Raw genomic sequence first — 27,717 nt, 5'->3', positions numbered from 1 at the left:
GGTGTCCATCCTGCTGCTCTGACCCAACACATACATATTTAAAACAAAATTTTCTGTACAAAGAAGCAAGATAGATTTTATTTTTAATTAAATGAAATTAAATTTGGTGAATCTTTTTTGGGGGGCACACTTGGCTACACTCAGGTGTTACTCCTGGCTCTGCACTCAAAAATCACTCCTGGCAGGCTCAGGGGACCATATGGGATGCCAAGGATTGAAACCAGGTTGGCCACATGCAAGGCAAGTGCCTTATCCACTCTGCTATCGATTGCTCCGATGCAAATTGGTGACTTTTAAGGAAGTTTTAGATTAAACTCATTTCAGGAAAGTTATTTTAGCTAGAAATAACTTACACCAAAATGCAAATGCCTATCTTTTTAAGTACGTGTAATATTTATCCACCTGTTGCTTGAAAGAAATGTTAATGCTATTTTCTGAAGATATGAGTGCTATGGTTGAAAGAATAGTTGATCTTTAGATTTATCATCATATTGAAAAGAAAATTTCATTATTTACTATCTCAAAAATTAAATAATTATACATAAAGTACTGAAAAGTAAATAATTTCTAAAGCATCCGGTTAAATAAGGCTATTTAGAGGATTTTTTGTTGTAGTACATAAGAAAACTATAACACTTTTATTAGAAAAGTTCCTGCCACTTGGTAGATGTTAAATAAATAAGTAAGTAAAACAAAAGGCTACTTAGAACTTTATAATGTTAATTAAATATATATTGGGCTATTTACTTTAGTAACAAATATTAATTTTAAGAAATGTTTACACATACTTTACTTTCTACTTTATTGGCAGCAAGGAGTCTGTCAGCGGTGGAATACGAACATACTTTACTTTCAACTTGTGATTCCTTTTTCTGAATAAGTGCCCCCAGTGTATAGTTATGTAAATCAAATACTTATGAAAAAATATTTTTTTAATTTTCATGATTCCTTCATTTAGTTACATGACACTATCTGGCAGTTGTGATCCATAGTTTGAGAATCTAAGCTGCAGATTTTTTTCTTTAGGAATTTTATTGTTTTGCTTTTTACACTTAGATATGTGATCCATTTTGAGATAGGTTTGTGCAGGGACTAAGGTCTATGTCCAGATCAACTTTTTGTCCTTTGCATGTGGACAGACAGTTCTTATGCTACTTGTTGAAAAACATTGTCTTTGCTCCATTATGTTTATTATCTTTGCTTCTTTGTCAAAGGTCAGTTGACAATATTTATATTTATGTGGGTCTTTTTATAGTTTCTGTATTTTGCTCCATTACTCAAATTTGTTCTTCATTCACCAATACTACTCTGTCATAGTTACTATAGAACACCTTTGTTCTATAGTTACTATAGCTTGTAAGAAAGTCTTTAAGTTGGGTATTATCTGTCCTCCAATTTGTTCTTTTTTTTTGGTTTTTGGGCCACACCCATTTGACGCTCAGGGGTTACTCCTGGCTATGTGCTCAGAAATCGCCCCTGGCTTGAGGGCACCATATGGGATGCCGGGGGATCAAACCGCAGTCTGTTCTACGCTAGCGTTTGCAAGGAGGACACCTACCTCTAGCGCCACCTCTCCTGCCCCTCCAATTTGTTCTTATCCTTTAATCATGAAGCCAGGAAATCTCAAAGGAAAATAATTTAAAATACCTAAAGCTGAACGAAAGTGAAAACAAATCAACAAAATATGTAACAACTAGATTGGTATTAGTAATTTATAACACTAAATTTTCTTTTTTGGTTTTTGGGTCACACCCAGCAGCGATCAGGGGTTACTGCTGGCTCTATGATCAGAAATCACTCCTGCCAGGCTTGGGGGACCATATGGGATTCCAGGATTCGAATTACCATACTTCTGCGCGCAAGGCAAATGCCTTACCTTCATGCTATCTCTCCGGCCCCTAAATGGTTATATTTAAAATGAAAAGCCTTGTATATATATATAAGTGCTTATATCAAGGAATGAAAAAAGGAACAGCTAAAGAATATAATAAAGAACAAATAAAAAAGCAGGATAAAGGGCCTTAACCGTTTAGTAGAATTGGAACAGAGAAACTACAGAAAAAATTAAATGGAATATAAATCTGTTTGATATAACATAAAATAGATAAACCTCTATAAAGATAACTAAAAGTGAAAGAACCTAAAACACAAATTATCAATACCAGAAATAAAATATGGGGTGGCACTAGAGGGCTTACAGTTGTTCAAAATTAGTAAGAGAACACTGTGAATTTATTCACATATTTGACAACTTAGAAGAAATGAGCAAATTACTCACAATTAAACTGCTAAAACTCACCTGAAATAAAGTAATCAAAATACCTCTATACCAGTTAAAGAAATTGAATTTAAAATGGTAAAAGATTCTATACAAAAAAAAATCTCCAGGCACGGATATTTTCAGTGAACCACTTTTTCTTATAGCTGTATGAACTATTTAAAAAATAATGTTTCACACAATCTCTTCCAAAAACCGGAAGAAAATGTAACACTTCAAACTCATTTTATGAGCCAAGCACACCAAAACCACAGAAAGATGGAAGAAAAACCAGAAACTGCAGGCCAACATCTCTCATGAACATAAAGAAAGAGTAAAAATATACTCAAAAAAGAAATAAAACTATACTACATCAAGTTTCACAATTTATATCCTATAAGGTTGATATCATAATTTATTTCTAATATCCAATTTTGGCTCAACATACAAAACCCATTCAGCATAATTTATCCTATTAATTGGGATAAGGGAGAAAAGGTCTTGGTCAACTGTAAGACTGAAAAATCCAGCATGATAAAAACATTTAGCAAGTTGGGAAAAAGAGGGTTGTATTAGTTTCCAAGAATTTATGTAACACACTGACACAAAATGGGTAGTTTAAAACGAGAACTTTACATTCTTTCATAGTTTTGGATGTTGAATGCCCAAAATCAAAGCGTTGGCAAGATTAGATCTTACTGGAGGACCTGAAGGAAAATTTGTGCGATGCCTTTTTCTGGCCACTTGTTAACAACTTCTGGCATTGTTTTGCTTGTAAATGCATCATTCCAGTCTCTGCTTCTATCTTCACACCGCCTTTGCTACTATGTACCTTTGTGTTAAATCTTTCCTTTTCTTATGAAGGTATTAGTAGGGTTTAGGGCCTGCCCTGTATCTAGGATTTATTTATTATTTATCATTGATTTACCATATTATGTAGGTAAAAGTTTGACTTAATACCTCTATGTATGAGTAACTGTAACTTCTCCCACCACCCAAAAATCACCATTCATAGGCAGTAATATACCATCTCTCCCTCCTCTTTCCCTCTGGTAACCATGAGAGCTTTCACTGACTGTAGGGATTATTTTTATTTTTTTGCCAGCTCATTGAAGTTAGCCATTCATATGAGCTTCTTTGATTTATTCATATTCTACACACTGAAACCATTCAATATTTGCCTTTCAGTTCCTTATTTATTTTAGCATAGTCACTTTAAATTCTATACATTTGTCCCAGAGGGCAAAATTTTATCTTTTTTAATGGTAAAAATACACAACTTATATAGAGAGTATATATGTTATATATGTATATATTATTTACATTTAAATACCTATAAGTGTTATAGTTGGCTCATATGGAATACCTATTTTTCTTTAAAGGAATATATATGTCATTTCCCATAAAGTCTGTACCAGTTGGTTTGGGTTTTTTTTTTTTTTTGGCTTTTTGGCCTTTTGGGTCACACCCGGCCACGCTCAGGGATTCCTCCTGGCTTTATGCTCAGAAATTGCTCCTGGTAGGCTCAGGGGACCATATGGGATGCCGGGATTTAAACCACCATCCTTCCACATGAAAGGCAAACGCCTTACCTCCATGCTCTCTCCAGCCCCAAATACCAGTTTATATTCTCATTTACAACATATCATTCTCTATACATTGTCAACAGTACTTTCTTATAAACTTTTTGTTACATGTCATTCTCACAAATGAGAAATAATCTTCTAGTTTAGGTTTGTACTTCTCTAATAATGGATGATATTGAGCCTTTTTTTTTTTATCATGTTTTGGGCCAATCAAATAATCATTTCAAAATAAGTTCATATTATTCACAGTACCAGGGACTTTGTGGTTGTGTGTGTGGGAGGATACAAATAAATACGTGATAGAAGAGAGTTACCTTAATTTGATAAAGAGCATCTAAAAATAACTTACACCAACTTTGTGCTTAATGGTGAAATGCTGAATGATTTCCTCTAATATTGGTATCAATGCAGAAATATCCACTCTTAATTCACTTATTAAATAAAGTATGGGAAGTCATAAGCATTGTAATATGGCAATAAATGAAAAGACAGGGACTGGAGTAATACCACAGCAGGAAGGGTGTTTGCCTTGCACAAGGCTGACCTGAGTTCGATCCCAGACATCCTGTATGGTCCCCCAAGCCTTCCAGAAGTCATTTCTGGGTGCAGAGCCAGGAGTAAGCCCTGAACACTATGGGGTGTGGCCCCAAACCCAAAAACAAACAAACAAATAAAAGACATAGACTGGTAAGAAAAAAATAAACCTGTCTCTGTCCAAGAAAAGAGACATCCAAATTATGTAGAGGACTCTCATTTTACTAAAGAACACATACATATGGCAAGTAATTGCACAAAATGCTATTAAAATCATTATCCCTATGAATTTGCAAAATAAGCCATATATCATATAGCTATAGTGGTTAATGTGGAAAATTACCACAATATCAAGTGCTGACAAAAATGGAGACTAATTCATACACTCTTAATGAATATGTATATTGATATAAGAACTCTTGAAAATGGTGGCTATTTTTCTTAAAAAATTACAATGATCATTTAACCCAACAGTTTCACTGAGGTATTATTTCAGAGAAATGGAAATTTTTTCACATAAATATTTGTACACTATAAGCATTAGAATTTTATTCAGTAGCCAAAAATTCCCAAACTTATATACAGATGTGAATCCAGAGCTATATAGTACAGTGGGTAGGAAACTACCTTGCACATGGCTGACCAGGGTTCAGCCCTACGGTTGGCTGAGCCCTCTAGAGGTGATCTCTGAGTGGAGAGCAAGGAGTAACCTGAGCACCAGTGGATGTAGCCAAAAATAATAATAATAAATAAAAGACAATGAAACCATAGAAAAATTGGGTGAATCCCTAATTCTACTAGGTGAAATAGCCATATACAAAGTTCCCATAATTAGATTTCAAATAATATTTAGGAAGTTACAACATTTTAGAAAAGGAAAACAAGGGGCCAGTGAGGTGGCGCTAGAGGTAAGGTGCCTGCCTTGCAAGCGCTAGCCAAGGAAGGACCTCGGTTCAATCCCCCGGCGTCCCATATGATCCCCCCAAGCCAGGAGCAATTTCTGAGCGCTTAGTCAAGAGTAACCCCTGAGCATCAAACGGGTGTGGCCCTAAAAACAAAAAAAAAAAAGAAGAAAAGAAAAGAAAAAGAAATTAGTCTTTGCCACAGAAAGGAGATAGATGTTATTTTAAAATGTCACATGAGAGAACATTGTGATGATGGAAATATTCGCTATAATGATTGTACATGTGATTACATTGTATAGAACTAAAAGTACACATACACTCATAAGTCTAAATCTGGAGAAATAGAAATAAGATTTGTGGGTTCTATCAATTACTGTTTCCTGGTGGTGATATCATGCCATTTTTTATAAAATATCTTCGGGCAGGGAGGGACTGGGTAAATTATTAGATTCCTATTTTAGATACTTGAAACGAAAACCATAATAAAATTTAATATAAATTAATGAACACTCCAAATACATTGTCTTCTGGTTTATTTAAAAATATATAAAGATCCGTGACTTAACAGTCCTAAGAAACTGAGGCAGTCACAATAACAGTGGAGTACTCTTTGTTATGCAGAAGAGCCATTTTCTTTCTTTTGCAGTTAACATTTTTAAATTTTCTTTTTAAGCTATTTAAACATGATTTACAAAATTATTCATAATACAATTGTTTCATATATTTAACACCAATCCTACCACTGATGTTGCCCTACTCCATCAGTCTCCAGTTTTCCCTCACCACCTCAGTCTACCTCCAAGAGGCATAAAATAATTTTTTTCTATGTAAATTTTTTTTATTTTTAATATATTTAATATTTAAGTAACATGATCATAGTTGGGTTACAATCACAAACAGAACACCCCCTTCACCAGTGTATCATTCCCCCTGCCCCCCTTCCCATCCCCTGCCTGTATTTGAGACAGGCATTCTACTACAGTTATTTTATTTGTTTTTTTTGTTTGTTTTTTTTTAATATAAATTTTTATTTTGATCATAATGGCTTACATATTGTTGACAATAATATTTTAGGTACATATTTACATAAAATCAGGGGGGATTCCCATCGCCAAATTGTCATCCCTACGCCTCCGTTTCTATCCTACCTCCCTTTTCCTTTTCCCTCACCCCAGGGCGGCTAGAATATGTGGTCCCCTCTGTATCTAACCCACTACTTAGTAGTCTTGCACCTGTTTGGTCCTGATGCCTCCCTTATTTCCCCCTCTATCTGGAGTCAGGACTAGCTAGTTCAAGTTGCGTGGTTTTGTTTGAAGGAGAAAAAAGCAATAAACTGGGGTAAGAGTCTAATACCCCGAAAATGGGCGGAGTCCTTCTAAAGGCTCTCATCATCACTCTGGGAGATGGAGAAAAAGTAGGTGAAACACTCCACTAGTACCAAAAGAAGTGTCAAATATCCAGTGAGGGCTCCAGCTATTTCGATAAGCACCACACAGAGCAGACAAAACAAACAAACAAACAAGTAGAAAAAAAATAAAACAAAAACAGACAAACAAAAATCACGCCATGGTCTTGAATTAAGAAACATGGCATAGCACATAACGAAAGAGAAGAAAGGAAGAGAAAAAAAAATAGAAAAAATAAGTATAATTGGGGACTACACTTTCAATAATCACACCCAAACAGAGAAATCGACCAAAATAGATTGGTAAATCAAAAATAATAATAACAATAATAAATGAAGGTACTATATATATTTATATCAAAAAAATAACCAAGGTTTTGTGCTTTTTGTATTTTTGTTTTTTTCCCTCCTGCACTGGCACAGTAAATATTGGGGTCATTCGAAAAAGAATTCACTTGGCCTAAGAGATATGGGATTTCTCCGTCCTTGGAGCATACTGTCATGGGATCAACTCTAGACATTGCTCAGGATCCTTTACTTTGCCGGTGGTGTTTTTTGTTTTTTTTTTTCCTTTCTTTTTTTTTTCCTTTGGTGTGTGGAAGACTTCTGCTCTGTGTTTAGAGGTCTCAGTATCTGTACAGATCCTGAGGTGGGACTTATGATGAAGTCAGTCTTTGTGGTTCTAGAGGTTCTGTTACCTCAGTGTCATTTTAACCCATCTTCTGTGGTTGATGATCTTGGTCTTTGCACTGAGCCTAGGGTGGCACCTAGGATAGCGTCTTTCTTTGTGCTCCCAAAAGCCCCATTCCGTTACAATTGTCTCTGCCGGATATTTGGGGCTGGGGATCATGATTCTTGTGCAGGTCATAGTTCAAACCCTAAACTAGGGCTTATTTATTGGTCCCAAGATGTATACAGTCTGGTCGTGAATCAAGCAGCCAGTCATCTGTAAATCCCGATCTTGGGTTTTTGTCCTACCAAAGGGAGCCAAGACTTCTGGTTTTGTCTTGTCATTAGTTGGTAAGGTAGGCTAATCTGCTCTAAGGTCAAAATGATCGCATTTTCCCCGTTGTCAGGATATCATGTTAGAGGTGGGCCTTGTTGTTGGTCTCGTCGTATTAAGGCCGTCCTGGATGGAGTTTGTTTCCTGCAGCTGTTGTGGAGAGCTGTGCCGTTTCTATGTCGGAGATCCAGGGTTCAAGGCTGGATGAATGGTATCTAATCACCTGAGGTCTAATTTGATTCCACATGACATATTTTCAAGGCAGGAGATATCCCTATATTTTAAATAACTATGAGTTCCTATCTCTAGTAGATAAGAGCTCTCTTTTATTTTTTTTTTAAATGTAAAATTTCCCCTTTACTTAGTGTGCCTTTGTAGGGGGAAGTGGTGCTACATTATAATGTCTGTGTATTCGTGGGTGGACTGATGGGATAACAGCCACAGGTCACCTACCAAAAAACGAAGAAAAAAAAAGGGGGGGGGGATTGAAACTGTATGTGCTCACAAATATATATGAAGGACAAACATTTAAAAAAAAAAAGATAAATAAATAAATTAAAAAAAAAAAGAAATAAAATGAGTTAGCGAAATTTTTATGGGACCAAAGTGGTGCAAAAGACTACCTTACATTTGGGGGAGGGCAGGTAAAGAGGTGGTGTATTACAGGTCTTATGCCTATGTTGGAAGTACAGTTTTTCCCATTGTCTTTTGGGTTTTTCTTGTGGTGTGTGGGTTCCCAGGCATCTTCCTAACCCACCCCCTGACCTTCTTCAGATTGGTAAATATTTGTGGCAGGGGGGTCTTGGAAGAGTTCTTGCATTGGGGATACTTTTGGATCTAGGCCCGGTTTCAAGGAGCAGTTCGCGTTAGGGGGAGTTGGTCGGGAGGGCCTCGCAGCATGAGTCCATAGGGGAGTTGGCTGTCTTTTCTTTCAGGAGACGAGGTGTGGTTTTATCTGGGTGTCCTCTCGCCTGGGTGCTGGGTACTGGTTCATTGGGTAGGAGGTCGATCTTGATGCCTAATAGAATAAGGACTGGGGGAGAAGAGTTTTAATATGGTGGGAGATCTGGATGGGATTGAGGGGTGAGGGGATAGTTGGATTTCCGGAGGGGGGAAAGGGGAAGGTGTATGGGAAGGGTTTGAAGGGAGAGAAAAGAGAAAATACCTTAGAGAGAAAAGGGGGGGAGAAAGGGAGAAAAGTAATGAGCAGAATAGAAGAAGAAAAAGAAAAAAAAAAGTAGTGAGGAGAGGGGAGAGAATAGCAAGGGAATGCTGGTTTGATTGAATGTGTTCGAAGAATAGAGCCTGTAGTTTAAGTCTGTACGTCTCAGGTACTGCTTCAGTGGTCTGACTGGTCACGTGCTTCAATTCCTAAATGAAGGTATTACCTAAAGATAAAGTGTATGTTAAAGAGTTTTCTTGTGGCCATCTCGTAGTGCAAGCAAGGTATGGTATCCCGTGTGGTATCCCGAGTTGCCACCTTAGTTTGTCCGCCCTTTGTATCCAAGGGCACCTGTGGGCAGAAAAGCTGAGAGGTTATTTAAAGTATAGTAAGATAAAGGCATTAAAAGGTAGTGTTATGGTATGTTGCCATTGTAGTCCGTGATTTCCCTTGGTGTTCTATACTTGTGTTCCTGTATATGAACTCTCAGGGATTATTGTGGACCTTTGTTGTAGAAGTCTGATTACATACCTGTTCTCTCTATGCTGCCGTTTCTGTTGTTGCTGTTTTCTTTGTGGTATAATGTGTAGTCAAGAGTTTGCGTTGTTCCTTTTTCATGTATTTTGGACACTGCTCCCACGTCTATGCTGACTATTACAGTGTTCGGAGTTTCTACCCTGTTATTTGATAGGATTTAGTTGTGTATAAACTATGTGTTCTAGGTGTTTCAGAATAGTGCTACCATTCTGTGTTTATCTTTTGTCTTCTGACTTACTTCGTTTAACATAACATGATCTAGGTCCATCCATGTTGCTGCAAAGTCTGTGATTGTATCGTTTCTGACTGCCATGTAATATTCCATTGTGTATATGTACCACATCTTAATGATCCATTCATCTGTTGTTGGACATCGAGGTTGGTTCCAAGATTTGGCTATTATACTGAGTGCTGCAATAAATAGTGGGGTGCATATATATTTTGGAATGAATGTCCTTCCATCTTGTGGGTATATGCCTAGTAGAGCAATTGCTGGGTCAAATGGCAGATCAATTCTGAGTTCTTTGAGCACTCTCCAGACTTTTCTCCATAGATGTTGGACTAGGGGGCATTCCCACCAGCAGTGGATGAGAGTTCCTTTCATACCGCATCCTCGCCAACAAAGGTTGTTTCCATTATTTTTGATGTGAGCCAACCTCACTGGTGTAAGGTGGTATCTCATTGTTGTCTTGATTTGGATCTCCCTGATGATGAGTGAAGGTGAGCATGTTTTCATGTGTTTGTTGGCCATCCTTCTGTCTTCCTCAGAGAAGTGTCTATTCATTTCATCTCCCCATTTTTCTATGGCTTTATTTGGTTTTGAGGGGCTCAGCTTTCTGAGTGCTTTGTATGTTCTAGATATCAGCCCTTTATCTGATATGTCAAGTGAAAAGATTTTTTCCCATTCTGTTAGCTGTCTTCTTGCATTAAGTAGGGTTTCTTTTGCCATGCAGAAGCTTTTTAGTTTGATGTAGTCCCATTTGTTTATATTTGATGCTAACGTTCTTGCCATTGGTGCTCCGTTCTCAAAGACCTTTTTGATATATAGGTCTTCGAGTGTTCTGCCTATATTATTCTCGATAAACTTTATAGATTCAGGTCTGATTTCAAGGTCTTTGATCCATTTTGAGTTGACTTTTGTATAAGGAGTGAGGTATGGGTCAATTTTCACTTTCGTACATGTGGTTTTCCAGTTGTACCAACACCATTTGTTGAATAGGCTTTCTTTGTTCCATTTCAGATTCTTGCCTCTTTTATCAAATATTAGTTGGCTGTATATCTGGGGGTTTATGTCTGGGAATTCTGTTCTGATCCACTGGTCTGAGCTCCTGTCTCTGTTCCAGTACCATGCTGTTTTAATTACTATGGCTTTATAGTATAGTTTCAAGTTAGGTAAGGAGATGCCTCCCAGCTTCTTGTTTTTCAGTATGTGTTTGGCTATCCTGGATCTTTTGTGGTTCCAGATGAATTTTGTGATTGATTGTTCTATTTCTTTAAAGAATTGTGTCTGAATTTGGATAGGGATTGCATTAAATCTATATAGAAGTTTGGGTAAGATAGTCATTTTGACTATGTTAATTCTACCTACCCATGAGCATGGGATGTTCTTCCATTTCTTTAGATCTTCTTCAATTTCTTTCTGAAGTGTTTTGAAGTTTCCCTGGTAAAGGTCTTTCACTTCTCTTGTAAGGTTTATTCCTAGATACTTGATATTTTTTGATACTATCTTAAATGGGATTGTATTTTTAATCTCTCTCTCCTCAACTTCATTGTTTGTATATAGAAACGCTACTGTCTTTTGTGTATTGACTTTGTATCCAGCCACTTTGCTGTATTGGTTGATTGTTTCTAGGAGTTTTACTGTGGACTCTTTAGGGTTTTTGATGTATATCATCATATCGTCGGCAAATAGAGCTAGCTTGTGTTCATCTTTCCCTACTTGAATTCCTTTGATTCCCTTCTCTTGTCGGATTGCTATTGCTAGCACTTCTAAGGTTATATTGAATAAGAGTGGAGAGAGTGGACAGCCTTGCCTAGTTCCTGACCTTAGTGGGAATGCTTCTAGTTTCTCGCCATTAAGTATAATGTTGGCTGTAGGCTTTTCATATATAGCTGTAACTATCTTGAGGAAGGTTCCTTCTAACCCTATTTTGCTGAGTGTCTTTAACATGAAAGGATGTTGGATTTTGTCAAATGCCTTCTCGGCATCAATTGATATGATCATGTGGTTTTTGTCTTTCATGTTGTTGATGTGATGTATCATGTTTATTGATTTGCGTATGTTGAACCAACCTTGCATTCCTGGTATGAAACCCACTTGGTCGTGATGTATGATCTTTTTGATGAAGTGTTGGATTCGGTTTGCTAGGATTTTGTTGAGTATCTTTGCATCTATGTTCATTAGTGAGATTGGTCTGTAGTTTTCTTTTTTGGTGGTGTCTTTGCCTTCTTTGGGAATGAGTGTGATATTAGCCTCATAAAAGGAGTTGGGGAGGATTCCTGTTTTTTCTATGGTTTGGAAAAGCCTTTGGAACAGTGGTAATAGGTCTTCTTTAAATGTTTGATAGAATTCACCTGTAAATCCATCTGGGCCTGGGCATTTGTTCTTAGGGAGTTTTTTAATTACCTCTTCAATTTCCTCTGAAGTGATTGGTCTGTTTAGACTTTCTAGATCTTCCTTTTCCAGTCTTGGAGGAGGGTGTTTGTCCAAGAATCTGTCGATTTCTACTGGGTTCTCTAGCCTACTTGAGTATAGTTGTTCATAATATGATCTCATGATATGTTGTATTTCTTGGGGTTCTGTTGTAATCTCTCCCCTTTCATTTGTGATCCTAGTGATTTGGGTGTTTTCCCTCTTTTTTTTGGTGAGTCTCGCCAATGGTTTGTCTATCTTGTTTATTTTTTCGAAAAACCAACTCCTGGTCTCATTGATTTTTTGTATTGTTTTCTTAGTTTCGATATTGTTTATTTCTGCTCTGGTTTTTATTATTTCTTGCCTTCTGTTTGTGGTTGGATTTCTCTGTTGCTGTTGTTCCAATTCTTTGAGGTGATCTTTTAAACTGTTGGTTTTGTTGTTTTCCTGTTTCTTGACATAGGCCTGTATTGCTATGAGTTTCCCCCTAATTACTGCTTTTGCTGTGTCCCATAGATTTTGACATGTTGTCTCTTCATTGTCATTTGTCTCAAGGAATCTTTTTATTTCTTCCTTGAGTTGTTCTTTGATCCAGCTGTTTTTAAGCAGCATGTTGTTTAGTCTCCAGGTATTAGTTTTCCTCCATTGCTTCTTCTTGACATCAATTTTAAGCTCTGTTGCATAGTGATCTGAAATGGTACTTCTAATTATCCTTACCTTTGTGATCTTACATAGGTTGGCTTTGTATCCTAAGACATGGTCTATTCTGGAGAAGGTTCCATGTGGGTTTGAGAAGAATGTGTATTCTGCTTTCTGGGGATGGAGGGCTCTATATAAGTCTGTTAGCCCTAAATCTTCTAATTTTTCATTTAGAGCTCTTATTTCTTTGCTATTTTTCTGCTTGGAGGATCTGTCCAGTGGTGATAGTGGAGTATTGAGGTCCCCTACTATTATCACAATTCCCTTCATGTGTTTCTCCAGGTTTGCCAGTAGTTGCCTCACATATTTTGGTGACTCTACATTAGGTGCATAGATATTGACCAGGGTTAGTGTTTCTTGATCTAATGTTCCCCTGACCAGTAAGTAGTGACCCTCTTTGTCTCTGATCACTTTCTTGAGGTTGAATACAATTTGGTCTGATATAAGAATGGCTGTCCCTGCTCTTTTTTGTTTTCCATTGGCCTGAATAATTACTTTCCATCCTTTTATTCTAAGCCTGTGCTTATCCTGTAGCTGTAGGTGTGTTTCTTGCAGACAGCAGAAGTCCGGTTTATTTTTCCTAACCCAGTTCTCTACTATGTGTCTTTTAATTGGAGAGTTTAGTCCGTTTACATTTAGGGAAATTATTGATAGAGAGGACTGTTGTGCAGTTGTATTGTGTGGAGTGGTTGTTGTTACAATCGGGGGTTTGGATTGTGTAATTCTTCTCTGAGTAAGTCGCTTAGGATCGGCTTAGTTTGCACAAATAGTTCAAGTTCATTCATGTTTGAGAATGTTTTTAGTCTGCCCTCCCATATGAATGATAGTTTTACTGGGTATTGGACCCTGGGTTGGAAATTTCTTTCATTCAGTCGTTTAAATATGTCATTCCACTGTCTTCTTGCTTGAATTATTTCAAATGGGAGATCTGGTTTGATTCTTATGTCCTTTCCTTTGTACTTGAGGTTTTTTTTCTCCCTTATTGCTTTCAGGAGTTCCTCTTTCTCTTTGTTTTTTGCCATTTGGATTATTATGTGTCTTGGTGTGGGTTTATTGGGGTCTACTTTATTAGGGACTCTCTTGACTTCTTGGATTTGTCCTGAATTGTCTTTCCAGAGGGTGGGAAAGTTCTCTGTTATTATCTCCCTGACTACCTGTTCTACCCCCTTCCCTATTTCCTCCCCTTCTGGTATACCCACAATTCTTAGATTGTTTCTTTTGTCCTTGTTGATTAGATATTGGATTTTTCCTTCCAGTGCTTTGCCTTTTATTTCTTTGTTGGTTTCTTGATCATTTTTTGATTGCAGTTTTCCTTCGAGTTCTTCTATGTGCTTCTCCAACTCTGTGTTTCTGCTCGTAAGGCTTGTTACCTTGTCTTTTAATTCCTTCACTTCTTTTTGTATGGACTCTCTCATGTTCTTTGACATTTCTTCTTTAATTTGGCTGATTCGTTCGTCCATGGATTTTTTATATTCGGTTGTTAGGGTTTCTTTTAATTCTTTTAGTAATTCTTGCATTTCCTTCCTCATGACTGCTTTTAGGTCTTCTTCCCATGGATCTGTGCGCTTTGGTGGACTTGGAAATTTGATAGGGTTTGTCATGGTGTCTCCAGTTATTAGCGATTTCCTTGCTTTACGCATTGTTCTTTGTATTTAATGGTGTATTTTGGAGTGCTGTGGCTTCTAATTTTGGCCTGCTTTGGTCCCCTTCCTGAAGGTGTTTCTAGAGGGGCCTGTTGGGTGAGTTTGTTGGGCCTAGCCCTTTTTCCTCCCCTTTGCTACCTAGAGTGCAGCCTTCCTGCTGTGGGTCTTGTCCCTTTCTGCTCCTTATTTCTGTCAGCGGTGCAGTTCCACTCCTGGCCACAATGGTTACTGGCGCTGTTGAGCCTAGCTCTCAGTCCCCCCTCCTTTCTCTGGGAGTCAATGGAGCTCCGCCCCCTCCACTCCTCCCTTGAAGGGTTCCCTCAGTTCAACCCTTCAGGCTCTGTCCTCACCCTTGGGGAGTCCCTGGTCCACTCCAGGGTCCAGGGAGGTGGACTGCTCTAGTTCCCCTGCGAGTCCAGGTGGCTGGCCCTATCTCTCCCGTCTGTTCGGGTCGCTCAACTTGACTTTCTAGTCACCCACCTGGGGGAAGGGAGTCACTCAACCCTCTCTGGCTGGCACACAGGGGTTCCTTGGGGAAGGGTCCGTCCCAAATGCCGCGCGCAAAGAGACAGAAATTCCCTCACTCACTCCTCCAGCCAGCCCGCCAAAGGGTCCGACCCAGACACCGGCGCAAAGAGACAGAAATTCCCTCACTCACTCCTCCAGCAGGCCAGCCGGGGTCCCTGGGGAAAGGGTCCGACCCAGACACTGGCGCAAAGAGACAGAAATTCCCTCACTCACTCCTCCAGCCGGCCCGCCGGGGTCCCTGGGGAAAGGGTCCGACCCAGACACCGGCGCTAAGAGACAGAAGTTCCCTCACTCACTCCTCCAGCCGGCCCGCCGGGGTCCCTGGGGAAAGGGTCCGACCCAGACACTGGCGCAAAGAGACAGAAATTCCCTCACTCACTCCTCCATCCGGCCCGCCAAAGGGTCCGACCCAAACATCGGTGCAAAGAGACAGAAATTCCCTCACTCACTCCTCCAGCCGGCCCGCCGGGGTCCCTGGGGAAAGGGTCCGACCCAGACACCGGCGCAAAGAGACAGAAATTCCCTCACTCACTCCTCCAGCCGGCCAGCCGGGGTCCCTGGGGAAAGGGTCCGACCCAGACACCGGCGCAAAGAGACAGCTATTTTATTTGTTTTTAAGTTCATAAATTGTTTTTTTGTTTTCTTTAAAGGATAACAGTAAAAAAATATATAGTAAAGGTGTGATAGTGGCAATTGCCATTGTTTGCATAGGCCCAGAAAAATATGGCGAAAACGGAAAAAAAAATCCTTGGCCTGATTACAAGAAGGCCTCACCCCAGAAGTTTATTGGCATAAGACCGACTCTAGGCTCCAGGCATTCCAGTCTGTCCAACCCCAGTCGTTCTCCGTGGTCCCGGTGAAACTTTTCATACTTTAGCTGTTGTTGGTATCAGGTTTCTATATTTAAAGATTCTGGATTCTATGCATTTCTTTCTTTTTTAATAAATTATCTTTATTTAAACACCGTGATTATAAATATAATTGTAGTTGTATGATTACAGTCATGTAAAGAACACCCCACTTCACCAGTGCAGGATTCCCACCACCAATTTCCCAGATCTATCTACTCCCCACCCCACCCACACCTGTACTCGAGATAGGCTTTCTTTTTCCCTCATTCATTCACATTGTTATGATAGTTTTCAGTGTAGTTATTTCTCTAACTGCACTTATCACTCTATGTGGTGAGCTTCGTGTCATGAGCTGCACCTACATGGGAAGATAGGGGGAAATAAGGATTGGGACTGAGGCAGTAAAACATTAGAAATGAGATTTGTAGGGCAGTATCAAGGTCACAATACAAGATGAATGTTATGGATATATAAAATATATGCATACAATACTATCAATAGGAAAACAAGAAGAAAAAAAATTCCAGTGACTGTCCCAACATAAACCAGTGCTAGAACAGCCCGCCCTCCTCCCAAAGCGCATTCCCATTAGTGCGGGGAGAGGTGGGGGGAAGCCTGAGGACCACTAAGAGTCCACCTGAACCCACTTCTGGCCATCTGAGCTGGCACCCAGAGAAGGCCTGAAGTCAGGGGAAAAAGACAAGGACAGCTGGGGGCCTGCCAAGCCTTTCAGCACTCCACAGGCTAGGGAGAAAGGCTCCAGTATGGGGCCTCCCCAAACCCCATACCTGGCAAGAACTGGTCTCCAGAAACAAAGAGGAAACTGGAAGCCAGATGTCTGCCCGCCCTCCTCCCCATGCACCTCCCCCCTGGAGTACAGAGGGAGAGGGGAAGCCTGAGGACCACTAAGAGTCCACCTGAACCCACTTCTGGCTATCTGGCTGGCACTCAGGGAAGGCCTGGAGTCAGGGGAAAAAGACAAGGACGGCTGGGGGCCTGCCAAGCCTCCCAGTACTCCCCTGGCTAGGAAGAAAGGCTCCGGTATGGCGGTATGCATTTCTTTCATTGAACTCAGGCTGATGTGAATCATCCTCTAGTTTCAGCACACCATTAGATGCAGACCGGTCTGCCCTGCAAGCAGGCTGTTGCTGAGTCATCTGGGTGTTGAGAGCACTCTTTGGAGTAAGTCAATGCCAGAGCAGTGGTAGGTCTTCCCTGGTAGAGGTTTGCATCCTGTTATAGACAATTATGATGGTTTCCATACATGGTATCCATTGTTCAAGTGTGTGTGGGTGATGCCCATTCTTCTGAGACCTAAGCCAAATTATTATGCCAATGTTCAAGGTATAAAGCCTAACTGCATTACCAAATTTGTGTTCCCATCTCTATTAGATAAGAACTTGTTTGCATGTGTATTATTTTCCCATTTTAATGTACCTATGTAAAAGAGAAACAATGCCACAAGATATTGTTGGTGCATCTGGGGGCCGATGAATAAAGTCCAACATTTCCCGTAACTTGGTTCAAACATGAATTCTATAGAAATACTCTTCTATCAGTATTGCTTATAAAACAGATCTCAAAGGGGGAAAAGGAAACAAACAATCAAATAAAAAAACAGTGGGCAAAATTGCGAGCTAATGGGCGTCGTTCAGATTATGACAAACAGATTAAACACAATGATATCCAAAAATTTGTCAATGTTTTGTGTGGGGGCGCTAGCCCTGTTTCAGAATGGACAGGTTTAGTAAGGAAACTTGCCTGGGACTTCCTCTTGTGCTGCTGTTCCCCATGCTGCCAGAGACTCCCAGCTCCCAGGAAGGAAAGAGATCCTTCAAGAGCTGGAAGGCCGGAAGGTCAAAGCCCCCACACAATCCCTCCCTCCAGAGCCAGACGGGAAATGGGGAAAGCCTAGGGTAACCTATAAGCTCCTCATCGGGACCCACCTCGCTGGCTTGCCTAGGCCTGTGGCCCAGCGGAAGCCCTGGAGTTCTGGAGGAAAGAGGTAGAGGGGTGCTGGGGTGACCCACGTTTTGAACCCCTTCCTAGGCCTGGTTAAAAAGGCCTTTGGGGCCCGGAGAGATAGCACAGCGGCGTTTGCCTTGCAAGCAGCCGCTCCAGGACCAAAAGTGGTTGGTTTGAATCCCGGCGTCCCATAAGGTCCCCTGTGCCTGCCAGGAGCTATTTCTGAGCAGACAGCCAGGAGTAACCCCTGAGCACTGCCAGGTGTGGCCCAAAAACCAAAATAAATAAATAAATAAAAAATAAAAAGGCCTTTGGTATGGCGGAGGGCTGCCAAACCCCATGCTGGCAGAAACTCCCCGATCCCAGGAAGGAAAGAGATCCTGGCATAAAATAATTTACTTTAAAAAATTACTTTATCAAGCTTGTATAACCCACACTAAAACATAAAATTATTATTGCATTAATAATTCCCTTTGTGGTGAGGATTACTGTTGGGATGAATGAGGTGGCACATGTGTGCTGTGCTGACTCTCAAGTTGCACACATGCTGGCTCTCTAAGGTTGCACATTCATTCTGGCTATGAGGCTTAAACATGTATGCTATAAGGCTGAAATATGTATAACACATTTATGGAATAAATCCCTATGAGAATCTTCTCAGGTTGCACACATGTGCTTGATTTTTGAGGTTGCACAGATGCTGGTTCTCTGAGGATTCACATTCATTCTGGCTCTTTGTTTTACCTTTTTTGTGTGGTTTTTGGGTCGCACCTGGCAGTGCTCAGGGGAAACTCCTGGCTCCATGCTCAGAAATTGCTCCTAGCAGGCACGGGGGACCATATGGGAAGCCGGATTCGAACTGATGACCTTCTGCATGAAAGGCAAACGCCTTACCTACATGTTATCTCTCTGGCCCCCATTCTGGCTCTTTGAGGCTGCACATGTATGCTGGTTCTCTCAGGTTACACACGTATTATGTCTAGAAGAGACATTTTCATCCCAAGTCAGTCAGCCCCAAGAAGAGCATGGATGACCCGCTTCATTCTGTGGCTGTGCATTTTTTCTAGTCAATAAACTGCACTGCAACACATAAAATATGTCACTACACTGCAAAGGTCACAATGGGAAAACAACACAGACCCTAGCATTCTTAGTGAATGAAGATGGTAGTTCTGAAGACCAAACTAGTATGAGCCACTTACATATGCCTCTCTGAGGACTTGAGAGAGGAAATATTGAGGATGTTTAAGAGCTCAAAGAAACCATAGAATGGTCAGCCAATAGGACACAAGAGGATATGAGAGTAGAAATGAAAAATCTTCAAAAAATAGAACTTAAAAAATTGGTAAATGAAATGAGAGAAAATCACTAGAAGGCCTCCCCAGCAGAATAACTAATAGCTGGTGAAGACAGAATGAGATCGAATATGAACTGCATAATATCTCCAGAAAACAACAGGAGATGGAAGAGTCTTTACTTGAACAGAAGATGAACAAGTCCTCAAAATAATAAAAACAGATGACAAAGAACTTGGGATAAAGTCAACTGAAACAACATAAGAATCACTGGGAAAACCCATGGAAGAAGCAATAGTCTGGGCTAGAGAGTTAGCACAGCAGTAGGGTGTCTGCCTTGCATGCCACTGATCCAGGACGGATGGTGGTTCAAATCCTGGTATTCCATATGGTGCCCAGTCAGGAGTGATTTCTGAGTGCAGAGCCAGGAGTAACCCCTGAACACCCAAAACAAACAAACAAAAGAAATTTAAAAAAAAGCAACAATCAAAGACATCACTGCTGGTAATTTCCCAGAACTCTCATTCTAGTCACCAGCTAAAAGAGACCCAGATAAAGGTATGCCCTAAGGCACATGCTTGGGGTACAATGATGTAAACCATAGATAGAATACTAAATGTAGCAAAATCAATGAAGGAAATTACATACAAAGAGGCATCCTTAGGAGTGAAAAAAAAGAAGCATCCTTACCATTTAAAGCAGATTTATCACAAGTAACTCAAGACACAAGGCAATGGCTGAATATAGTGAAAAGAAACTCAATAAAATGAATGTCAATAAAATAAAGTGTGTAAAGAATACTTTACACATAAAGAATCTGATTTAGGTTTGAAGTAAGGATACACAGATTTACAGATAAATATCAACTTAGAAACTTGACAGATTCAAAACCATCTTTAAAATAGGTATTGAAGGGGGTACTTTAAGGCAATACAAACCCCACAAATATATCAAACTTCTACAAAAAGATGACACAAAATCTCATGACAATCATTTCTCTTACTGTCATGGACTAAAAGCACCAACTAAGAGAAACAGATTGGTAAATTGAATGAGAACATTGAATTCAACATTCTGCTGCCTGCAATAAACATTTGAATAGTCAGAGTAAACATAGACTCAAAGTCAAAGTTTGAAAGACAATCCTTAAGCAAACAACTCCCTTAAGAAGCCTGAAGTGATCATACTAGTATCATACGACATACACCTCAGGCTCAAAAATGTTATAAGAGACAAAGAGAGAATCATTTCTTAATAATGAAGGAAAATGTACATTCAAAATAATCACACTCCTAAATGTATATGCACCTAACAAGGGGCCAGAAAAAGATTTAACACTACTGCTAATAGACTTTGAAAAAAGATATCAATAGAAACACTATAGTAGTGGAAGACTTCAACACTACTCGGTCACCTTTATGACAGATTAGCTAGGCTAAAATGCAACAAAAATACACTGGCTTTAAAGGAAGAATTGGAAGAGTCTTCTGGAAAGAAGATTGGGGCATAACTTTCCCCTACTTTAAACTCAAGGAGTAGGCTTTAAAATATTGGAATATTGGAATGAAGACACACCATGAGACTGACCCTCAATATAAGATAAATTAAATTCATGGTTAATAAATTAAACATGAATAAAATGCAGCAAGGAAAACATCTTCCACAAGTGGTGTTGGAAAAACTGGTCAACTACATGCAATAAAGTGAACTCTGACCTGTCTTTTATGCCATGTGCAAAATACAAATCAAAATGGATTAAAGCCTTTGATATCAGACCTGAAATGATAAGGTACATAGAGGAAAACTTAGGCAGAACATTTCATGATATTGAAGGTAAAGGCGTCTTCAATGATGAACCACTACTGATGAAGCAAGTGCAAGCAAAGATAAACAAATGGAACTACATTAAAGCAAGAAGTTTCTGCACCTCAAAAGAAATGATAAATCAAATTAAAAAAAAAGACTGCCCATAAAATGGGAGAACCTGTACACACAATACCCATCTGATAAGGGCTTAATATTTAAGATATATAAGACACTCATGGAGCTTAACAGGAAAAACACATAACTCCTGAGTGGCTAAAGAAATTGGGGTACATCTGCACAATGGAATACTATGCAGTCATCAGGAAAAATGAAGTCATGAAATTTTCTTACACATGAATGGACATGGAAACTAGTGTGCTGAGTGAAAAAGTCAGAAATAAATAGACACAGAATAATCTCACTCATGTATGGGCTTTAAGAAAAATCAAAGATAGTACGTTAATAATACCCAAAGACAATAGAGATGAGGGTTGGAAGGACTAGCGTATGATATGAAGCTTACCACAAAGAGTGGTGAGTGCAGTTAGAGAAATAACTACACTAACGACTATCATGACAATGGTAGTGAGTGAGAGAAATAGATTGCCTGTCTCAAATACTAGTAGGGGGTTGGGAGGAGGGAGATGGGGGGGCGGTCATTGGAGATGGGAAGGTTGCACTGGTGAAGGGGGGTGTTCTTTTTATGACTGAAACCCAACTAGAAACATGTTTATAATCATAGTGCTTAAAGATATTATTTTAAAATTAAAAATAAATAAATGAGAAAAAGAGATGAACAGAAACTTCCTCAAAGAAGAAATACAGATGGACAAAAGGCACAGGAAAAAAATGCACCATATCATTACTCACCAGGGAGATGCAAATCAAAGCAATAATGAGTTGTCATCTCATCCACAGGCTGGCACACATCACAATAAAACAAGATCAGCCATTGCTGGAGAGGATGAAGGGAGAAAGGAACTCTTTCACTGCTTGTGAGAATGTCAACTGGTCCCACCTTTTTGGAAAACAATATGTATATTCCTCAAAAACTTGAAACTGAGCTTCTGAACATACCTCTCCAGGAATATTCCCTCAGGGCCCAAAAACACAATGAAGAAAAACCTTCTGCACTCCTACTTTCACTGCAGCAGTATTCACAATAGTCAGAATCTGGACACAAACCAATTGTCTGAGACCGATGAGTGGATAAAGAAAATGTGGTGCATCTACATAATGGAATACCACACAGATATTAGAAAAATAAAGCCATGAAATGTGCTTATATATGGATGGATATAGAGAGGATATGGATAATATGGATATTATGTTGAACAAAATGAGTCAGAAGGAGAGGGATAGACATAGAATAATCACACCCATTTGTGGTCTATTAGAAAAAGATAGTATGGTAATAATATCTACAGAAAATAGAGATGAGGATTAGCAAGACCAGTCCATGGTAAGAAATCTGTCACAAATAGTAGGGGAGTGCAGTTAGGGCATAGAATGGACCACTATGACAATGTTAGTTGGAAAGGATCACTGGGGACAAGAATTGAGTACTGAAATGAGGTAATGTGATAGGCATGATAACCCTTACATAACAAGATTTCAAACCACAGTGTCAAAAAGAATGAAGGAGGCGAAAGAGAAAAAAATATCTGCCACAGAGGCAAGCAGGGGAGAAGGGAGAGCAGAGGGCGAGAGAGAACCTTGAGACATTTGTGATAAAATGAGCACTGATGAAGGGGGTTGTATGTTGTATGACTGAAATTCAATCATGAGCAACTTTGTAACTGCACATTTTATGGTGATTTAAAGAATTTTTATAAAAGATAAAATAAAATATCGAAAGGAAACTTTTTGATTTAAAAAATTCTTTAGGGTCTGGAGCGATAGCACGGTGGTAAAACATTTGCCTTGAACCCAGCCAACCTGGGTTTAATCCCTGGCATCCCCACACTTGCCAGGAGTGATTTCTGACTGCAGAGCCAGGAATAACCCCTGAATGCTACTGGGTGTGCCCCCAATATAACAAAGTTGTTGATAGTTAATTTTTACACATGTAATATTTCAATACCAATGCCTACATCAGTTTCAACTTCTATCACCAGTGTTCCCATATTCTATCATCCCTCACTTTTGTACTCCCTGCCTGCTGCCTTGACAGACACATTGAAAATACTGGTTGTTGGGGAGGGCAGGGTAAAAAATATTGGTTGTTGCAGCTTTGATCTCATGCTTTAAGTGCTATTGTGTCTGTAATTTGGATAGTATATATACCACTCTCTCAAATCACCAACATAACTGAAGACTCAATTCCTGTTCCCCATTACTTCCTTTAATCATCTTCTTCCCTGTTGAGATTTTTTCTTCTCGGATCTTCCTGATCTCTGGCATCAAGAGTGATCAAGGCGACTCTTCTTTACTACATTGCATTTCCTCATACCACAGATAAGGGCATCATCCTATGTTTGTCAGATTATTCTCTATATTTACTCTATTTTAAACTAAAACTAAAAAAATGTCAATAAAAATATACAAAATTATACACTACTTTAGCTGCTAGAGCAACAGTTTCATTCGTCACTGTAGCTTCTGAAGCAATGATCACTCCATCATAGAATTTTTCACATTATAATTGGTTAGAAACTTCCCCTGTCCCTATTACAAGCATAGCTTTTCTACATGATTCATTCTTCCTTCTTTACCTCACCTTGCAATATTCAAACCATATGCTACTAAAAGTACTTTATAATGAAAATTTGTCATAAGAAAATGCATAGACTGTTGTTTTGATGATTTTCTTTTCAGGTCAAGTTAATGCGGTGCAAGTAAACATCCCAGAAAGTTTTGTGAATGTGACTGTTGGATCTGATGTTACTCTCATCTGCACCTACACTACTACTGAGACATCCCGAGACAAACTTAACATCCAGTGGTCGTTTTTCCATAAGAGAAACATACAGCCAATTACTGTAAGGACTTTTTACCTAATTTTATACCTTTTGGTAGTTCTGACTGAAAATCTATTGGGGTCTATCAGAAACCCAGATACAGACATTTGAAAATAACTCTTCAGGGAAGAACATCATCTAAGTGACTTGACCTGTGTTCTTTCTGTATATTCAGTTATAGATTACTATTTCAATTCTGTGTATTCATCCATTAATTATATTATTCCCAGATGTAAGTAAACTAGCTCATTGTTTCCTGAATCCTGATGGAATTAATCTTCTAATATGGAAAGAGAAAGGTCAAAGTAGTAATAAAGCTTGGGTAGCTAAGGGTAGTAGGAAGTTATAGGCAAGTTATAGGGCAGCTATGCTAAAGTCTGGGGTAAAGGTTGTCAAAAGAAAGTGGAAACAATTTTAAGAAAATAGGGGGCGGCGAGGTGGCGCTAGAGGTAAGGTGTCTGCCTTGCAAGTGCTAGCCAAGGAAGGACCGCGGTTCGATCCCCCGGCGTCCCATACGGTCCCCCCAAGCCAGAGGCAATTTGAGCGCTAAGCCAGGAGTAACCCCTGAGCATCAAACGGGTGTGGCCCGAAAAACCAAAAAAAAAAAAAAAAAGAAAAGAAAAAAGAAAGTGGAAACAATTTTAAGAAAATTATTCTACTTTTAATATTCTTATTCCCTAGTTTTATTCATCTATCCTTCAGAGTAATAACATTTACACATTATGCAATGCTAAAATAATATGCTTAAAAGTTGTATGTATGCCTGCATGCCAATATGTATCTGCCTTATATACCTAAACATACCCTTTGTGGAACAAATTCTATTGCTTTCACTGGAATTTTGAAAGGGAGCTTGATGTAAAACAATAAACTGTCAGAAACTATCTGAAATAGTTGCATGTAGTTGACTTGGGACTTCTAGGAAAAATGTCGATCTGGAAAAAGAGGGAGAGTTATTTGTTTTGTCTGGGAGAAGGCCAAGGACTGAGTTAGAGGAAGGAGCATCTGCTGAGGAGAGCCACATTTGGGCTAGTGTGACTTTAGCCATCACTACACTAGTCTCTGGATGTGCTGAGTCATGTGCTAGGAACTGTTGTTTTGATGATTATCTGTTGTTCAGCAGTGAAAAATTAATCAAGAGAAGCATCTATCTTTGTCAACCTCTAGTCCAAGTTGCAGTTTTGTACAGACTCGTTACTAAATCATCATACACAGGATCAGAATGACTTTGTGCTTCTCTTCAAAACGTGATCAATACATTTTATATGGTCTGACAGTAATGCTTCTACATAATTTATACAGAATCAATTGACATAAAGCCCCATATGTTTTCACCCTTGTTAGCAGTAGTAGCAGAGACAACAGTAATTCTACCACGTTCTATTACCCAAATATCCTGATATAAGATCTCACATATTGTAGTCAAATAAGAAATCATTCTCTTCTTATACTAGTTGTTTTCTTAGATTATGGATCACAATATCCACATTCTTTTTTCCTATAAAAGCTCAGATTTCCAACTTATTCTTTCAGTGTATTCTATTATATGTATCCTTGAGTTTATTCTCATAGGAAGAACTTACTATTGAAGGATTTATTATTGGATTTTTCATTTTTAAATGATTGGTACTTAAATCCCATTGCTTTCAATTGCTTGAAGACAAGTTTAGGTAATTCTGAATTTAAAAACAAACTCTTCTGTATGCATCATCTGACACTATAGCTTAATAATGCCACCTCTTGGCTAAACTATGTGGCCAGTAAAAAATTGGGAAATGTAGGGCTTTGTAACAAGCAAATTTTTATTTTCTAGACTTGAAGATGCAGAGTAGAAATGTGTGGGTGATTGAAATGAGTGTGACATAATTTCAAGACTTCTTTTAGATACACCTTAGTAATAAAATCTACAAATAAGTATTTATTTAGTAGCTTACTTACTCATTATTTTCCCTCATTCATTGAAATGTCAAGTTCAGGCCTGAAAGTAATTTAACATATTAGTATTTTAGGATGCCCAAATCAAAGGTGTTCCTATGCCATGTGCTGCTGGATCATTGAGAACATGTTCCTTAATCTTAAAATATTCTACACATACTTTTACAAGGGCAAGATACCTGTTCTATGTCCTGCATCTTAGTCATGTGTAAGATGGGGAATGTGGGGGTAATTCTGGTTTTGGAGACAATGAAAACCACCCCCCAGAAAAGATAAAGATCTCTTCTTTTCCCTTCTTGCTTCATCACAGTTTGTTCTAGCAAGATTCTTGTCACAATCATCTTTGGTCCCTACTTTTAGAGAACTTCAATAAACCCATTACCTTTTCCCCATGCAAAAGGAGGTAATTCATATGTTGGTCTGTGTTTTTCTGATGAATTTTTTGCAGCCCTATTGGAAACCTGGTAGATTTTCTGTTCTACTCTGCTCTGATACATACTTTCTAGCTAAATAATTTTAGACAAGTAACCTGACCTTTCAAAGGCTGTTTTCCCAACTATAAAATGGGAATACATACTTACCTCATATTTAGAGGGAAGAGTGAATGAGATATTTGTAAAGCTATAGGAAGCCTTTCACATAGTAACAATGCAATCTTTAGCACCACTATACACAAAGTGGTGATTATGTGAAATTCCCATTCCATCCATGTCCTTGATATGGATACTAAGAAACCCAGTCCAACGAGAATAGCTCAACGGCTAACACAATGTTTTGAGAGGACACCCTGGCCCTGCACTGGCTTCCTGTCCCACTGCTGATCAGGTCCCTATGTCTAAAGGACTTGTCATTTGTTCCTATATAAAGGACCTTCTCAACAAAATCATCATAGGCATACTCTGTTGAAATAGTATTTTTTAAAATAGGTGTTTAGCTTCTATTTCAAATTTGCTTCTTATTTGAGCTCTTCTATGCCCTGAAACTTCTGTAGTGCGTTCTGAATATTAATCTATAGATTTTTTAATGGGACAATTGGGGGCGATTAAAAGAGATTATTGTGCTATTAGGCAATTCTTTTATATAGGGGAGGAAAATTATCATTAAATGATTTAATTCAACTCCTGGGTTTGTGTGGCAGTATACAATGTAGCATTCAGCTCTCAGTTCCACCATTTCTGCTCAAACACAGCAGCACAGCTCGTGCCTCAATACTGAGGGTATGGAGGAAAAGGCAGTCAGTCAGTGTCTAAAAATGATGCATGCAAGAGACGCGCGGGGAAGATGTAGCTGGACCTCTCAGGTAAGAATCTCTCCTGGTGTAGTACTAGATCTACTCATTGCTTAGAATTTCTAGGGCAAGAGAACCAGCTTTTAGGAGTGTGGTGGAAGGGCCTTAATGCATTGACCATGTACTGTTTGAACATAAGCCTTTGACAAATGGGGACAGTCTTTAACAGCGACTAATTCTTGCCACAAACTCATCTATTCTCCCTGAAAACATGTTGTTAAAGGAGCAGTTGTCTCCAATGCTTGGTCTTTCTCAAAAGGAGCTCCTTTACTACAATATTTCTCACCTAGGGGACCCCAGGAAATTCAGGGGAGCAAGGTAAAATTGGTGTAAATCACATAGGGACATGTAAAGGAGGGCCCTGTGCATTAGAATAAAGGGTCAATTGGTAGGATAGAGTGAGAGGGACACAGGGCAAAAACAAGATCAGAAAGAAGCTTTGGTTGAAAAAGGTTGAGAAATACAGCTTCAGTGTATAGGAACTTCAGAATGATTCACAAAATTATATGATCAGGAAGTTCAGGATATTCACTAGCATGGTTTTATTTTTGAGAACTCCTCTCAGAAGAAATTGAGAGCTTCAGATGATTTGTATCTCAGCAGGGACTCCATAGCCTTTTTCCTTACACAATAAATTAGTTGATTTATAAACATGTACAGCCTTGTAAACCAGTGTTCAATATGGTACAGTATGCTTGTCACCAGAGTTCTTTTTCCAGTAGTTGA

The 27,717-nt window shown here is 39.0% G+C and overlaps 1 protein-coding gene across 1 annotated transcript in view; it reads left to right on the top strand.

The window, feature by feature from the left end:
• VSIG1 (V-set and immunoglobulin domain containing 1) overlaps positions 1–27,717 on the top strand; it is a 66,315-nt gene that overhangs the window by 24,639 nt on the left and 13,959 nt on the right. The window contains exons 5-6 of the mRNA XM_049767040.1: positions 23,626–23,789; positions 26,896–27,003. Coding sequence (XP_049622997.1) covers positions 23,626–23,789; positions 26,896–27,003 — 272 coding nt within the window. The remainder of the gene's footprint in view (positions 1–23,625; positions 23,790–26,895; positions 27,004–27,717) is intronic.

This window comes from Suncus etruscus, chromosome X, assembly GCF_024139225.1.
Source record: "Suncus etruscus isolate mSunEtr1 chromosome X, mSunEtr1.pri.cur, whole genome shotgun sequence".
NCBI lineage: Eukaryota > Metazoa > Chordata > Mammalia > Eulipotyphla > Soricidae > Suncus > Suncus etruscus.
This window is presented reverse-complemented; position numbering and strand designations above follow the sequence as displayed.